This window comes from Betta splendens, chromosome 12 (assembly GCF_900634795.4).
Source record: "Betta splendens chromosome 12, fBetSpl5.4, whole genome shotgun sequence".
Classification (NCBI taxonomy): domain Eukaryota; kingdom Metazoa; phylum Chordata; class Actinopteri; order Anabantiformes; family Osphronemidae; genus Betta; species Betta splendens.
The window spans coordinates 12,123,486-12,140,482 of NC_040892.2; the positions used below are offsets into that span (position 1 = coordinate 12,123,486).

The 16,997-nt window shown below is 49.8% G+C and overlaps 2 protein-coding genes across 2 annotated transcripts in view; both read right to left on the reverse strand.

Annotated features, from left to right (window-relative positions):
- The window catches only part of LOC114867074 (tripartite motif-containing protein 16-like), a 60,112-nt gene that overhangs the window by 18,305 nt on the left and 24,810 nt on the right, over positions 1–16,997 (reverse strand). The gene's annotated exons all lie outside the window — the stretch shown is intronic.
- Positions 1,181–16,467, reverse strand: LOC114867297 (tripartite motif-containing protein 16-like). Its single transcript, XM_041073172.2, has 2 exons — positions 15,855–16,467; positions 1,181–3,264 (listed from the first exon to the last, which is right to left on the reverse strand). Exons 1-2 carry the CDS (start codon positions 15,895–15,897, stop codon positions 1,589–1,591), a joined length of 1,719 nt encoding a protein of 572 aa, XP_040929106.2. The 5' UTR covers positions 15,898–16,467; the 3' UTR covers positions 1,181–1,588.

A 16,997-nucleotide genomic window follows, 5' to 3' on the forward strand; every position in this document is an offset into this window, starting at 1 on the left:
GACAAGAGAGGTATCGCGAATCGGGAGAAAAGCACTCCTCAGGCCCAACTCCTTCTGTGCAGAACGTTCTTTTCTTTCTCCCAACATTATTTTTGCTTAACCTTTTACCACACTTAACATTGCGACAAGAAGCAATACTCCTTCTCACTCCTCTGCACTGCTCAACATAACTTCCGCTCACTGCATTCTAAAATTATTACACTGTTAAACTATTGGTTAACATTAATTTAAATAAATTTAACTGCAAAATAAAACAATGAAATGAGATTCTATAACTTAAAACAGGTACAGTAAGTTACTTTTATTTATATTTTTAACCCTATGTTTTCAGCTGGGTTACACTTTCCTGGAGAGAGAAGTAGAGATGGCGAAATCGAAGCCTCATGAATCACTGAGCAACTTTGACACAGCTGGGTTGAAATCTAAACACTACTCGAAACATCTGATAGTTAGAAAGATAGACATCTGCTGGTTGTTTGTGGGAACTGCAACAAAGCAAACTGGCCTCAAAACCGCACAGATAAGTGTTGGTTTAACGTCTTACAGTCCTTGTTTTATTGTCAAATAAAAATTATTTGTCAAAGAAGGATAATTGTGTTTCTTGTAGCCTTGATATGTCAAATATATGTGATAGTGAAATGTTCAGATTACTGCATTAGTGCTCCTGCGCGAGCGTCTGTCATTTTGTGACATCAAAGTTTTTTATTAAGAACAAGAATGTTTTCCAAAGTATGGGGTTTTAGTCACGTTTCAAGCCATACAGTACCTCACTAGGAGTCCTCTGCCTTAACCACCTCTCCTCATTGACGATGGTACTGCTTTTACAGTCTAAGAATTGTTGAATTGTCTTTGGTGTGGACGGGGCTTTCAGTACCTCATTGAGAGGGAGTGGTACGTCTAGAGAAATGCTCTTGAATCCCGGCCTGGGACGTCCTGGATCAAAGGCACAATTTTTCCCATTACAGATCCATCCCTCATCACAAAGGTTCACCGAGCCCATAGGGTGGAATCCACCCTAGTCCAGGGGGTTCTGTGACAGATCCAGCTCCATAGTCATGTTGTCTCCTGTTTCCGGTTTTATTTTGGTACTTCATGTTTTGTTTTAGTTTGTTCCTGTTTTGCTCTCGGTCATGTTAGACCTTCTGACAAACATTACTGAGGAACAATAAGAAACATTACAAAGCATTTCAAGCATTTTATTCTGGGCTCAAATTCAAGTTCACAACGTCTGACTTTCATGACATGATCTACTAATGATTGATTGATTGATTGGGGAGAAGCGTTGCTATAGTAACATAAAGGCTCTGTGACGTCCATGTGACATCTGCTCCATGTCTTCATGACACGTTTCCATCATAACAAGCTTTTTGGTGGTTTGGTGGTCATGTTACAGTCAAAGTCCAATGTCCCACTGATTGAAGAGCAGTGATGTCACATGACGATAACAGTTCCTCATTGATCATCGTTACTAGTCAGTGCAGAGTGGGAAACTCTAGAAACTAAAAATTTTAGGTTTTACAAATAACAAATCAAAGAACTGTAGCTGCTGTGATTGATTCAGCCTTCAGGTCTCATTGATGCTGCTCCTCTACTTGAGTTTACATAGTTCAACATACATGTCATACCCATAAACACTAAGACCAGCATAGAGAGGCTCAGTGAACGTGGTCTGGACTCTGTGGAGGAGAGTCATGGTGTCAGAGACGCTGTAGAAGGACAGAGTCCCTGCACTGTGATCCAGAAACACTCCTATTCTGGTGGAGGGGGGTCTTGAGGTGAACAGAATGCTTCCGTTGTGCATGACTATGAATGGACTTTTAGAAAAAATTAAAGCCCAAGAGCTGTCATTGTATCCAAATTCACTTTCACTTTGTGTTCTGCTAATTTTCTTATATGTAACAGCCACTGTAGCTCTGGAGAAGTCCTGATCCATTAGAACCTCCCAGTAATGCCGTCCCATCAGGCTCTCTGCTCCCAGGACCTGCTGCTGTTCGATGAATCTGTCTGAATGATGAGGATAAACCAGCTTATTTTTCATCACTGTTGCTTTTCTGTTTCCTTCAGATAACATCAGCTGGTTGTGTGCCGTGTTTGGATCCAGCGTCATTTTTTGTGAATACTGGAGGAATTCAGACCGGGTCCTGGGTTCTGCTTGTGGCTTTAAAGCTTCCTGTTCAACCTCCAGCAGTGAGACTTTGGTCCATTCCTCATTGAGGACGTCCTGTAGTTTATCTGTGGCTGCTGCCACAGCTGCTAACACGTGGTCAAAGTAGCTCACAGACTGGATGCTGATGCTGTGTGGGTCAGTGGAGTCCATGGGATTCAGCAGCGCAGGGCAGTGGTGCAGAAACTGGATGGGGTCATGTGTGTGTAAGAGCTGCTGCAGCTCAGCTTCTCTGCTCTTCATCTCAGCGAGCTCCTCTTCCAGCTCCTTTTGAGATTCTTTCAGTCTGTTCACCAGGCTTGTCTGCTGGGACCTGATCTGCTGCTTCACATCTGAGCATCTGTCCTGAACTAGTTGGATCAGACGTGTGAAGATCTTCTCACTGCTGCGTTCTGCTTCATCAGCGGATTGATTGATGGTCTCCACCTCCTGCTGCAGCTTCTTGATGTCTCCTTCTCTGTCCTTGATCTTCTGCTGAATTGTTTGCTGGTTCTTGCTGAGCTCCTTCTGCTTCTCAGTCCTCTCTGCTGCAGCTGAGACGGTGTCGTGGCCTTTATGTTCATCCATGGAGCAGAGGTAACAGATACACTGCTGATCAGTGCGGCAGAAAACCTTCATCACCTCGTTGTGACGTGTACAGATGTTCTCCTGAAGCTTCTCACACGGGTCGACCAGCTGGTGCTTCTCAAAGGCTGGAGACTCATAGTGAGGCTGGAGGTGTTGGTCACAGTACGACACCAGACACTGGAGACAGGACTTGGTGGCTTTTAGCTTCCTACCAGTGCAGGAATCACAGGCCACGTCTTGATGTGTGGCATAGCAGAGAGCAGCTGGAGCAGCCTGGAGTCCAGTCCTCTTCAGATCCTCCACTAAATCTGCCAACAGGGTGTTTTTCACCAGAGCAGGTCTCCGTGTAAACGTCTGTCTGCACTGAGGACAGCTGTTTCCTTTGTGACCCTCTGCGTCCCAGTAGGTTCTGATACAGCTCAAACAGTAACTGTGTCCACAGGAAATAGTGACTGGATCCTTTAATAGATCCAGACAAACGGAGCAGCACAGTTTATCCTGATCCACTTGAATTCCTTGTTGAGCCATTTCACCTGTCAAACACAAGAAAGTAATTAAGTGTCTGCTCTTCATACACACAAAAAGCTCAGCTCTGGTAACTTCACTTTCAGTTTCTCTTCTGTTTCATGTTAATCATGTGACTGTAACAGGATTGGCTCCACTGGAATCAGAGGGAGGAGCAACTGGTTTGATTTACAGGATAAGGAGCTAATAAAATGCTTTCATATGTTGTCCCAGTAGGTTATGATACAGCTCAAACAGTAACTCTGTCCACAGGGAATAGTGACTAATAGATCCAGACAAACTGAGCAGCACAGTTTATCCTGATCCAGTTGAATTCCTTTTTCAGCCATTTCACCTCGAAGGACCACTAAGAAAGTAATATAGTGTCTATTCTTCATACACGCAAAAAGCAAAACTCAGCCCTGGTACCCTTTCTTATTCTTTCACTTCTCTTTCCTGTTTGTCCTGTTTATCTGGAAGCCGAGGGAGGAGAGGGTCTGGTGAGAACACTAAAATGACATCACAGGTAACCTGGGAGCCTGACCTTTGAACCTGTAGGTCTTCTTTTGCACCAAGCAGAGGAGACGCACAGAAGGTCAAACTCAAGCTGCAGTTGGGTTCAGACATCCATCCATCCATCCCTAATGCGGGGTCAGCCTAACCCAGCTGGCTATGGGCGAGAGGCAGGGTACACCCTGGATGGCAGGGCAACACAGAGACAGACAACTATTCACGCACACACACTCACACCTACGGGCAATGGAGAGAAGCCAATCAACCTAATGCCGTGGGACCGTGGGAGGAGGAGAACGCAAACACGGGGAGAACGTGCAAACTCCACACAGGGCCGCCTCCGGGAATCGAACCCAGAACCTTGTCTCACTGTCGCTCTGTGAGGCAACAGTGCTACCCGCCCGGGTTCAGACATGAAGGACAATATTTTCTTATTGAGGTGAGAGGTGAAGCATTATTCTGCATTGGAAAGAAGAGGTAAAAACTTTTACCAAGAGTTATATACGTCCCAAATAGATCCACCCACCTCAGCCATAGAGGCGTTTCTGAATAAACTAGAACTGCCAAAGCTAAATGAAGAACAATCTACAACTCTAGACTCCTTGTTATCTTTGGCAGAACTACATGAAGCTCTGCAGGAGATGCCCAATAAAAAAGCTCCAGGACCAGATGGATTCCCAACTGAATTTTATAAAGAGTTCTGGTCCATGCTGGCACCCAGCTTTTACAAAATGTTAGCTGAAATTAAACAACAACATTCATTACCCACAAATATGAATTCTGCCTTCATAAGCCTGCTCCAAAAACCAGGAAAAGACCCTACACTCCCATCGAGTTATAGACCAATTTCACTAATAAATGTAGATCTAAAAATAGTGTGTAAAGCACTTGCTAGAAGATTAGAAAAAATCACTCCATATATAATTCACTCTGATTAAACAGGCTTCATTAAAGGTAGACAGTCAACAAACAATATGAACAGACTACTTAATTTAATTGATTATGTCACCATCCATAAACTAGAGTCAGCCATCGTCTCCTTAGATGCAGAAAAAGCTTTTGATAGAGTAAACTGGAAGTTTCTTTTAGCCACTCTGCACAAATTCGGCATTGGGGAAACATTCATAGACTGGATCCAAATATTATACAACTCAGCAAACGCTGCAGTCAGAACAAACAACCAGATCTCACCAAGGTTTAATCTGCATAGAGGGACAAGACAGGGCTGCCCACTTTCCCCATCACTATTTGCAATATTTATTGAACCTCTAGCCGCAGCAATAAGACAGCATGAAGGAATTACTGGAATATCGACCAAATCAGTAAATCATAAAATAAGTTTATATGCTGACCATGTGTTACTGTTTCTCCTGGAGCCACAGACGTCTCTTCCTACAACTATCAGCCTCATAGATGAATTCTCAGGACTTTCAGAGTACTCTATTAACTGGACCAAATCTATAGTGCTACCACTTAACCTTAAGGTGACTAACATCTCCTCTACCACACTCCATTCAGGGAACATTAAATACTTGGGCATTGAATTGTCGTCTAGGCTATCAGAGCTTATTGATCTAAACTACAATCCACTATTAAAACAAATAGAAGCCAACCTCAAAAGATGGCAGTCCTTACCCATTTCACTTATGGGAAGAATTGCCACCATAAAAATGATGATCCTGCCAAAAATTAATTACATATTTTCAATGATTCCAACTCAGCCAGCCCAGGCGTGGTTTAAAACATTAGACTCCTACATCTCACAGTTTTTGTGGAAAACCAAGCCACCACAAATTAGTTTAAAAACTCTTCAAAAATCCAGAAGCTGCTGCGGCCTAGGACTACCTAACTTCCACCACTATTTTCTTGCCAATAGACTGAACCATGTCCACAAATGGATAGAACCCATGCCAGCAGACTCCTCCTGGATAGACATTGAACAAACATTTTGTGGAAATATTAAAGTTGCAGATCTGCCCTTTATCAGCACCAAAATCAAACATCATAGTTGTTACCAGAACATTAGCATAAAAGCATCTCTGCAAGCCTGGTGGGAGTTTCTTAAAATTAATGGGTCTTCGCTTACTCTGCCAAAACACACCTCTCTGGAACAATCCAGACATCATACAAAACAAAAAGGCAATACACTTTCCAACTTGGCATATCAAAGGGATAACACATCTGAAACATGTTTTCACAAGAGACAAGTTTACCTCTTTTGAAGAACTAGTGTCTCACTATGAAATCACTAGTGCCAATTTCTTAGAATACCAACAACTAAAGTCAATACTTAATGCAAAAAGTAAGAATACTGCCATCCACATGCAACCACCACCAGTAATAGAGCGATTTATTGATATATCAGGGAAAAGGACAGTATCCAAAATCTATATCTTAATTTCCAATGTAGACCAGACAGTGAGCCTTCCGATCTCTAAATGGGAAGCTGATCTCAATATCACCACTAATTACACATTCTGGAATAACATATGTTCTAATTTATTCAGAATGACAAAAAATACAAATTTACAACTAATACAATACAAAATTCTTCATAGAACTCACTATACAGGACAAAGGATGTTCCAAATGGGTCTCACAAACTCAAATATTTGCCCTCACTGTACAGATAACACAGCAGATAGATTCCTACATGCATTCTGGTCATGCTCACCTGTGCAGCAATTTTGGCAAAGAGTATGTGAACACCTGTCAACCCAGTTAAGCTGTCCAATCCCAGCAGCCCCTGCACTTTGTCTTCTAGAAGATCTAAGTGGGCTTGATCTAGAGACAAACTCATCACACACACTTCTTTCTGCCCTCTGTGTCGCAAAGAAAATCATCCTCATGAACTGGAAAACTAAAAAAAATTAAACATTACTCAATACCTGAACAGCTTGTTAGATTATATCACCTTAGACACATTGTCTGCTTCATCAAATCAATGACCAAAACTATACTCTGATTGATTCCATTTCCAGGTAAGGATGCGTGGGGCTCGGGTGCTGCATCATGTCTGGCACAGTGGTGGGGGGGTGACTAGTGGTTGGTGGTGCCTGCCTGCCTAAGGAACTGGGACAACGGGTTGGTGGACTCTGGGCTGGCCGCATGGGTCCCCTGCGGCGGGGGGGGGTGGTGGCTGCTGAGGCCGGCGGCCCTGTGCCGGGGTGGGACCATTTTGAGGGTTGGCGTGTTCCTGTCTCCTGGGAGCCGGAGGCGGGCCTCCCTGCCGGTGTGCGGGGGCGGACCTGGGGGTGGAGACCTGGGTGACCTGCGTCCGGGGGACTCCCTCTGGGGGTGCCTGCCTGTGCCCGGAGGGGTGTCTCTCCCCTGGGGCGCTGCCCCTGCTCGGGTGGGGCGCTGCCTGCCCTAGCGGTCCGACGCCCTCTGGTAACTGCTCGGGCCTGTTGCAGGGGGGGTTGGCGGACTACTCAGGCTAGAACCTTCATTGGGCCCTGGGCGGAGGCTGGCCCTCAATGCACAACCGCAGAGTATGTGTGTGGGTTTGAGTGTCACACTACACGGGGCGAGCATGGGCATACTTGAGCGAGAGAATGGGTAAGTGTGAAAGAAGGGTGAGGATGGCTCTGGCTGTGCTGCGTGTGGCGCCTGGACAGTAGTACTGCGGTCCCTGGGTCTTGGCTGTCCCTTCCTGGCTGGGGGTTGTGGGGGGTGGTGAGATAGGTAGCAGAGCCAGTCGGGAACCTGGCTCTGCGGACCCTGGTGCTCTGCTTCCCAACTACATTTCTCCGCATTCATCCACTTAGGTCTGCAAGGGGCGTCCTGCTGATGGAGGGACCGGGGCTACTGGGAAGTGGTTCCGTCCCTTCCAAGTGGGATGCTCTGCAGTTTTAATTGCATTAGTCATACACACTTGTCCAGGAATCTGGGGGCTCCTTCCGGGGGGGCCAGTAGACGGAGCCTTCTTATTGATGGCTCTGTCTGCTGGACCCCCCGGAGAATTGGGTATCTCCCAAAGTTCCTCATACTTAGCTACATACACATACATTTAGGGCCGGGGGTGGGCTCTTCCACTGGGGCCTGGGGCTGAGGCCAGTTGTGGCCTCGGCCACTGGCCCTGATGGAGAGATCACCACCCAGTTTTAACTGCAAAAAGACATTTAGGGCGAGGGGGGGCACTGTCCGGGGGACACACCGTCAGCCAGCGGTTGTGCTCCTGGAGGTGTCACCCACCTTCAGTGCACTTTAGTTCCACACACTCACGTCCAAGCTGGGTTGCAGGGTTCTGAGGTACCTTTTTCTACTGCCCTCTGCCTCCCCCGGGTTGGGGGGGTTGGTCGGGGCTCGGGAGGAGCTGCGGTCCCTGCCTGGGGCCACATGGACGGCAGGCCGGAGACCTACCCTCACCACGAGTGTGATCAAGCGAATGGTGTGGGTGCGAGAATGTATCTGAGAGTGCATTGGTTCACGTATGATTGACTAGTTTGTTGTGAGAGAGTCTATGGTGTGTGTGTGTGTTGATGTGATGATGTGTGTTGCACATGTGGGTGGGTGTATGCGTCTGTGTTTGTGTGAGTTGGTATGCGTGTGGTGCGGTTGAAGTGTGGGGGGTCCGGTTTTTCGCCCGGGGTACGATGATCGTCTGCCTGGGTGGTCTCTTTTCTGCTGACCCCACCAATTGCTGGCCTTGTGCTGCAGGCCGCTGTAGCGCCAGGGGATGAGGTCGGGCCGATGGGGTAGGCCCCGCTCCGCCCGTGTGGGGGTGGTGGGCTGGGGGCGGGCCCCACTCTGGGCGCGGGGGCATCTTCTGGCGGGCTCCCTACGGACCGTGGGTCCTGTGGTGGAAATTTTCCATAAAGAAGCAGATGAGAGAGTTGTCCTTTTGTGCGATTTATTGAAATAATAAAGAAAATAAAAATAATGGGGAAAGCAAATAAAAAGCATGGATGTTGATCGTGCACATCAACAAACCAAAAACCAGCTGGGGAGATCAGTGCACACACCACGAAGGTGTGATGCAAAGAGCCCACGATCCTCAAGTTGCTTCTGCCTTTTAGCTTCTCTGTCCGACTAGGGTGGAATGTCTTTCTAACCCAATCAAATTACATGCACCATCTCCTCCCTGTCGCAGTGTGTGTGAAGATTTTTACTTTCTCACACCTGCATTGCTGACGTCCAACTATCTGTGAGAAAGGAGCACAGAGTCTCAACAGACAGAGACACAACTCCCTGACCTTGGGTTTGGGAGCTAGAGTTGAGAGTCTATCAGGCAGAGACAACCATTGAACAATCTAGGTGAAATGTCAAATGCATACAGTAAGACAAAACATAAGATATTAATTGCAGAACATAAGTCATAACTCGTATAATAACTGCATAGAAATAAGGAAGAGACAGAAATAAAGAAGAGACAATTTTTGCCATAACAGTCCTCGGGATCTACTCCTTCAGGCCGACCCTCCCGCCGGGGGGAGTGTTTGCCCCTGGTTCTCATGGGGCGGACAGCGTTTACCCCCGGTGGCCCACTCTGGCCTCGGGTGCTGTCTCTGTTGCTGCTGCAGCTCTGCCTGGGGGGCTCTGTGTGGGCAGCTTGGGTTGCAACACCTGCCCTCCTGGAACTGAAGGTGTGTGGGCTCCCTGGCTGCTGGGATTCCTTCCTCTGCTTGCTGAATGGGCGTAGTGGCGGAGCCCCTCACATCACCCTGGCTTCCACAAGTGGCATTGTTCATGCATCAACGTCTGCCTCACCCTTTGGGTGAATAATGTTAAGCTACAGCCTTACTAACCTTGTAGTGGGACACTTTCCAAATCCAACTGTAAGTATTATTGATACTTATCACTACCAATATCAATAATGTGTGAATATGGAATGTGTGGTGTTGTATGTCATGACTTTTATTAAGTAGTATGGGATATGTATAATAATGCACATATGTATGTATATTGTATGTGTATGTTTGTATTAGTATGTGCACATACCTTAGTACTATTATTGGTATTAGTATTAATCTTCAAGGTAAACCACAGTAGAAAAATTGTTTAGTTATGAATGTGTTAGCCTAAGGTACATCCATGCTTCTTATTTAGTTTTTTTTATTTATTTTTTTATTTTTTTGCTCCGATTGTTTACTTAACAGATTTGCTTGGTTTCAGCAGCTGGTTGCACCCCTTACCCCCCACCCTCCCGCATACACACCCTAAAGCAGAAACCTAACCTGTCCACCAACACAGCAACATCACACACATTTTGGATTAGCTAAATAAACCATTAAATAAACCATAAATCAGGAAGAGTATATATATTCTATATATACTCTTCTTGTTAAAGCAAAGCTGTCCATCACAATGTGGCATTCAGCGTAATATATGCTGCTTGCTAAACTGCTGGACAGAACAAAAAAAAAAAAAAAAAAAAAAGGAAAGAAGAGGCAATACATGTGTTCAACCACAAGGTAGCGCCCTTAGATTGATTTTAGGTTGCTGATTGCTTTTCTTCGCACTGTGGTGTAAGAACCACTTGGGTTCTGCTCAGGTACCCAGTATGTTGATGAAGAGTAGCATTGCACCGATTGCTTTTGTTACTTACAGTACAGTTGGACTATTTCAAAATGTGAACTTTGAGCTTTGTGTACAGATGATTTGACTTTGTGTCTGGTCCTATAACATACATCAATCATGTACATAGAGAATGTCACTGAGAGCTTCAGATACAGGGACCGTGGAGTAGGAACCATTTGGGTTGAGGTTCTTGAGGTTGTAATTGATTCCTGTTATTCCACTACAGTTGTAGTGTCTGACCTTTTGCTACTGGTCCTATAACATACAGTATGTCCATAGACAATGTCACTGGGAGCTCCAGATACATTGAACAGCAGTGTTTGTCCACATCCAGCTCATTTTCAGAGAATATTGAGAGTCTCCAATGACAGTAAAATGCCTTAAAGTGGTAAAAGGTGCGTTTAAGAGCACACAACAACAGGATCCTTGGCCTTATTCATCTCATTCATGTACAGTAGCTGCTGTGTTACAATTTTAAAACCCAACAGATGTTTCTTCACCTTAGGGTTGTTCCAGATACCTCAGCGTCTTAGTTATTTGTGTTAGTTATTTAGATAGATCTATGTTGTTTACATGTCAAAATGTAAAAAGTCAGGGTTGTTGTGTACGTACAAGAGTCAAACTGTTGTTGTGGAAGTTGTCCTAGTTTGTCATGTTACAAACTTACTTATTCAGAAGCATCATCAGCTCTTTAGTCCATTTACAATATTTGACTCAAAACCCATCTATATTAGAAATTACCCTAAACGGACAGCCTTTAACAGAGGTAAGTGTACTGTAGGTGTCATGATCTGTGTTTTCGTTTCTAGTTGTTTTCCAGTAGTCACGCCATGTCCTGTTTTATTTTGTTAACTTCCCGTTCCAGTCAGCTGTCCACTTACCGGTTCTCAGTATCCACACCTGTCAGTAATTATGTAATCATTCTGTGTATTTAGCCACCACCGTTTCCCATAGTCCTTTGCCAGATTGTTGTATTCGAGTTTCATTAGTGTTCCGTGTTTCCTGAGCGTTCCGTGTTTCCCGTGTTTTCGTGTTCCGTGTTCCAGTACCTTGTTTCCATCCGGCCGTGTTTCAGGAGTGTTCCGAGTTTCGTTCGTGTTTCTTTGTTCCGAGTTTCCTGTGTCTCCGTGTATCCTGCCTGACCCTGGACTACTACTGACCGTGAGTTTGCCTGATCCCTGCCTGTATTTTTGCCGTGACCATTTCGTGTATGACCTGGACCGTCTGACCTTGCCGTAAAGAAATAAACCTCTGTCTGATCATAATCCTGCCTCCGTGCTGTGCATGTGGGTCCGCCGCCTGCCCGAGTCCTGACAGAACAATCTGGCCAAACTTGGACCCAGCCAGCACTTAGCCCCCGGTCAGGTCAGTGACTGTTTTTTTTCCCCTTGTTTTTTACGGCGAATATTACCCTCCCGCGAAAGCATGGACTTCACCTGCGCCGAGCTACCCAACGACCTACATGGTTATTTCAAGATCCTCGCGGAGGATTACCGCCGGGCTAGTAACCCGGAGGATCAGCGCAGCGCCGTGGAGGTGGCAATAGTGACGCTGGAGGACGATGACACCGCGTTAGATCACCCCAGTGTTCATCACCTCTATAAGCGACTGTGCGCGAAGTTTGACGAGTTAAGCGACGCGCTCTGCACCATGCCAGCGCCGGTCGCACCGCCGGTTTCCTCCTTCCCGCCCCGTCGGATCGTCGTGCCTGCACCAACCTGCCCAGCTCCATGGTTGTTTCCCTGGGAGGATTTCCTGCTCTCACGCGGTCCTCAGTCTCCAGTCCAGCCGCGCGCTGTTCATTCTCCAGTTCAGGCGCGCGCTGCTCAGCCTCCAGTCCAGCCGCGCGCTGCTCAGTCTCCAGTCCAGCCGCGCGCTGCTCAGTCTCCAGTCCAGCCGCGCGCTGCTCAGTCTCCAGCTCAGTCGTGTTTTGCCCAGTCCCCAGCTCAGCCGTGTTTTGCCCAGTCCCCAGCTCAGCCGTGTTTTGCCCAGTCCCCAGCTCAGCCGTGTTTTGCCCAGTCCCCAGTTCAGCCGTGTGTTGCCCAGTCCCCAGTTCAGCCGTGTGTTGCCCAGTCCCCAGTTCAGCCGCGTGCTGCCCAGTCCCCAGTTCAGCCGCGTGCTGCCCAGTCCCCAGTTCAGCCGCGTGCTGCCCAGTCCCCAGTTCAGCCGCGTGCTGCCCAGTCCCCAGTTCAGCCGCGTGCTGCCCAGTCCCCAGTCCAGCCGAGCCCGGTTCAGTCCCCAGTCCAGCCGAGCCCGGTTCAGTCTCCAGTCCAGCCGAGCCCGGTTCAGTCTCCAGTCCAGCCGAGCCCGGTCCAGTCTCCAGCCCAGCCGAACCCTGTTCAGTCTCCAGTTCAGCCGAGCCCTGTTCAGTCTCCAGTTCAGCCGAGCCCAGCCCAGGTTTCAGTCCAGTCGAGCCCAGCCCAGGTTTCAGTCCCGTCGAGCCCAGCCCAGGTCTCAGTCCAGTCGAGCCCAGCCCAGGTCTCAGTCCAGTCGAGCCCAGTCCCGGTTTCAGCCCAGTCGAGCCCAGCCCAGGTCTCAGCCCAGTCGAGCCCAGCCCAGGTCTCAGTCCAGTCGAGCCCAGTTCAGCCGAGCCCCGCTCCAGTCGAGCCCAGTCCAGGTTTCAGTCCAGTCCAGTCGAGCCCAGTCCAGTCGAGCCCAGTCCAGTCGAGCCCAGTCCAGGTTTCGGTCCAGTCGAGCCCAGTCCAGGTTTCGGTCCAGTCGAGCCCAGTCCAGTCGAGCCCAGTCCAGTCGAGCCCAGTCCAGTCGAGCCCAGTCCAGTCGAGTCACGCTCTGGTCCAGCCGAGTCTAGCTCATGTTCCAGTCCAGTCGAGTCACGTCCCAGTCCAGTCCAGTCACGCTCAGTCCTTGTCCCCGTCAGAGGGCACCGTCCGTCTGACGACTGTTAGCCCCACCCAATCAGGCCCGACGTCTCCCCCGTCGAGCTCGGCAGCTGTAAGCTGTCATGCCAGCTCCGGAGGGGACGCCGTTCCAGTTCCTGTCGGCTGTGTTGCGGCCGTTCCAGTCCCTGTCGGCCATGTTGCGGCCGTTCCAGTCCCTGTCGGCCATGTTGCGGCCGTTCCAGTCCCTGTCGGCCATGTTGCGGCCGTTCCAGTCCCTGTCGGCCATGTTGCGGCCGTTCCAGTCCCTGTCGGCCATGTTGCGGCCGTTCCAGTTCCTGTCGGCCAAGTAGATGCCGTTCCTGTTCCTGTCGGCCAAGTAGATGCCGTTCCTGTTCCTGTCGGCCATGTTGAGGTCGTTCCAGTTCCTGTCCCTGTCGGCCAAGTTGAGGTCGTTCCAGTTCCTGTCCCTGTCGGCCAAGTTGAGGTCATTCCAGTTCCTGTCCCTGTCGGCCAAGTTGAGGTCGTTCCAGTTCCTGTCCCTGTCGGCCAAGTTGAGGTCGTTCCAGTTCCTGTCCCTGTCGGCCAAGTTGAGGTCGTTCCAGTTCCTGTCCCTGTCGGCCAAGTTGAGGTCGTTCCAGTTCCTGTCCCTGTCGGCCAAGTTGAGGGCGTTCCCGTAGGCCAAGTTGAGGGCGTTCCCGTAGGCCAAGTTGAGGGCGTTCCCGTAGGCCAAGTTGAGGGCGTTCCCGTAGGCCAAGTTGAGGGCGTTCCCGTCGGCCAAGTTGAGGGCGTTCCCGTCGGCCAAGGTGAGGGCGCTCCCGTCGACCAAGTAGAGGTCGCCCCTGTCTCTGGTCCCGTTCCCGTCGGCCCTGTAGCGGTCGTTCCAGTCCCTGTCACCCTCGGAGCCGCAGCGCCCGCCAGCCTCCAGGAGGAGGCAGCGCCTGCTGCAGTTCCTGCGCACCTCCAGGAGGAGGTCGCGCCAGCTGCAGTTCCTGCGCACCTCCAGGAGGAGGTCGCGCCAGCTGCAGTTCCTGCGCACCTCCAGGAGGGGGTCGCGCCAGCTGCAGTTCCGGCGGACCTCCAGGAGGGGGTCGCGCCAACCGCAGTTCCGGCGGACCTCCAGGAGGGGGTCGCGCCAGCCGCAGTTCCGGCGGGCCTCCAGGAGGGGGTCGCGCCAGCCGCAGTCCCGGCGGACCTCCAGGAGGGGGTCGCGCCCGTCGCAGTCCCGGCGGACCTCCAGGAGGGGGTCGCGCCCGTCGCAGTCCCGGCGGACCTCCAGGAGGGGGTCGCGCCCGTCGCAGTCCCGGCGGACCTCCAGGAGGGGGTCGCGCCCGTCGCAGTCCCGGCGGACCTCCAGGAGGGGGTCGCGCTCGTCATAGTTCCTGCCGACCTCCAGGAGGGGGTCGCTCCCGTCGCAGCTCCCGCTGCACCGGCATCGGTTCCCGGCGGCCCGGCTCCGGCCGCACCTACACCCGTCTCTCGTCGCGGTGGTCCAGGGAGGACGCCGCTGGTTCCTGTCTCTCGTCGCGGTGGTCCAAGGAGGACGCCGCTGGTTCCTGCCTTTCGTCGCGGCGGTCCAAGGAGGACGCCGCTGGTTCCTGTCCTTCGTCGCGGTGGTCCAAGGAGGACGCCGCTGGTGCCTGTCTCTCGTCGCGGTGGTCCTAGGAGGACGCCGCTGGTTCCTGTCTCTCGTCGCGGTGGTCCAGGGAGGACGCCGCTGGTTCCTGCCTCGTCCTTGGCTCGGCTGCCGGACTGGTGGTCTCGCCCTCGGCGCATCCTGCTGTTGGGATGGCGCTGCCTCCTGCGGCGCCGTCCGCCTCGACTTCTCAGCCTCCTGGATCAGCGTCCGCCAGGAGGACATCGCCGTTGGGGGGGATCCCCGTGGACGCTGGCCCAGCCCAGGGGCACTGGGGGTGCCCCTCTGCCTCAGCGGCGGCTGGGCAGGATCTCGCCGCGCCTTCACCCTCCGTGAAGGAATCCCTGATCTTCGTGTCTTCCCTGTTCGTGGACTTTGTTATGTGGACTCTTGTTTTGGCCCTCCTCCGGTCCTCCCTCCACCCACCCTGCTCGTTTGCCTTGAGGGGTTGGGATTCGGTCCCTCCTCCTGGGACCACCCTCCGCCCGCCCTGGTTTGGGGGGGGGGGCTTCCGTGGGCGCCGTGGAAGGCGCCATAGGGGGGGGGGGTACTGTCATGATCTGTGTTTTCGTTTCTAGTTGTTTTCCAGTAGTCACGCCATGTCCTGTTTTATTTTGTTAACTTCCCGTTCCAGTCAGCTGTCCACTTACCGGTTCTCAGTATCCACACCTGTCAGTAATTATGTAATCATTCTGTGTATTTAGCCACCACCGTTTCCCATAGTCCTTTGCCAGATTGTTGTATTCGAGTTTCATTAGTGTTCCGTGTTTCCTGAGCGTTCCGTGTTTCCCGTGTTTTCGTGTTCCGTGTTCCAGTACCTTGTTTCCATCCGGCCGTGTTTCAGGAGTGTTCCGAGTTTCGTTCGTGTTTCTTTGTTCCGAGTTTCCTGTGTCTCCGTGTATCCTGCCTGACCCTGGACTACTACTGACCGTGAGTTTGCCTGATCCCTGCCTGTATTTTTGCCGTGACCATTTCGTGTATGACCTGGACCGTCTGACCCTGCCGTAAAGAAATAAACCTCTGTCTGATCATAATCCTGCCTCCGTGCTGTGCATGTGGGTCCGCCGCCTGCCCGAGTCCTGACAGTAGGTTAGTGGGTAGGGAGGTGTCAAACCTTGGGTTGATGGTTCAGCTGCTCCTCCAGTTCCTGGATGCATGATGGTGAATCGCTGGACCTGTTGGTGATGTGTTGGTTTTACTTGTGTTTTTTTACAGATGCTGATTTAGAACAGCTTAATCATTATAAACAAATATAACATCAAGCATAAAAAGTTACTTACTGTATGTAACATGTAGGTCACATTGCAGTGATGATATCATTAGTTTGCCTGACATGAACTTTTATTTCAGTGTTTTTTCACACTATCTTTTTATGACTCCTTTCCCACCTGATGAACAGAATTTCGACGTGCCACCAAAGAGCAGCTGCACTGTATTCACATAAAAACCCATTTGACTGCTAAATGTGCCTTTGGCTTTTATTAACAATCACATGATAAAATGCCATCAAGTGCTGCTGGTAAGATCAGCGGCCTCCATCAGTGACCTGCTGCAGTCACTCAGTATTAAAAAAATGCTGTTTGCAGTATTAATGCATACGTATGTCCTGCACTGACAGGCTACAACTGTAAAGGTAAAGAGTACAACTGACTGAGACTGTGACATCAGACAGTCGCTGTGTGACTTGACCCCAGTAACGGTGCTCACAACCTGCCTTGTTCATCCACTGGTCTGTCCCCATTTCAGTTTTCTCATGGTTACCAGCTCCCACTCTTCCCTTCAGTAGCCCTCTCTCTGTGGGGACACCTCTCTTTCTAGGTTCAGAAGAAGCGGAGAGTTTAACACACCACACAACAATCAGTAAATTTGACAATTATAAGTTTAGTTACAAATATTGAACAAAAGTGGGCCCTTTAAACAAAATAACATGTACAGTGTGTGACAGCCTGGACTTTCATGTTGCCACTTCCTGTTCTATTTTAATGTATTTCCAGTTTTGTCTTGTCATGTCTAGGTTTGCTTGACTTTCCAGTGATTGGCTCCCTCCTACCCCGACAAATGTTCACTCAGGTAGAGATGGGAAGCTTGGTTCTTTTAACTGACTCGGATCTTTAACTCTCGATCAGTAACGTGAACATATCATTTAGAGTCAGTCGCTCCTTTTGTTCATTTACAGAAGCTCTTTTGTGGGCGTTGTAAAATTGGCCGCGGTTCTCAAACAATATATACTGTACTGAAGACAGGTGCTTGGCTGCTA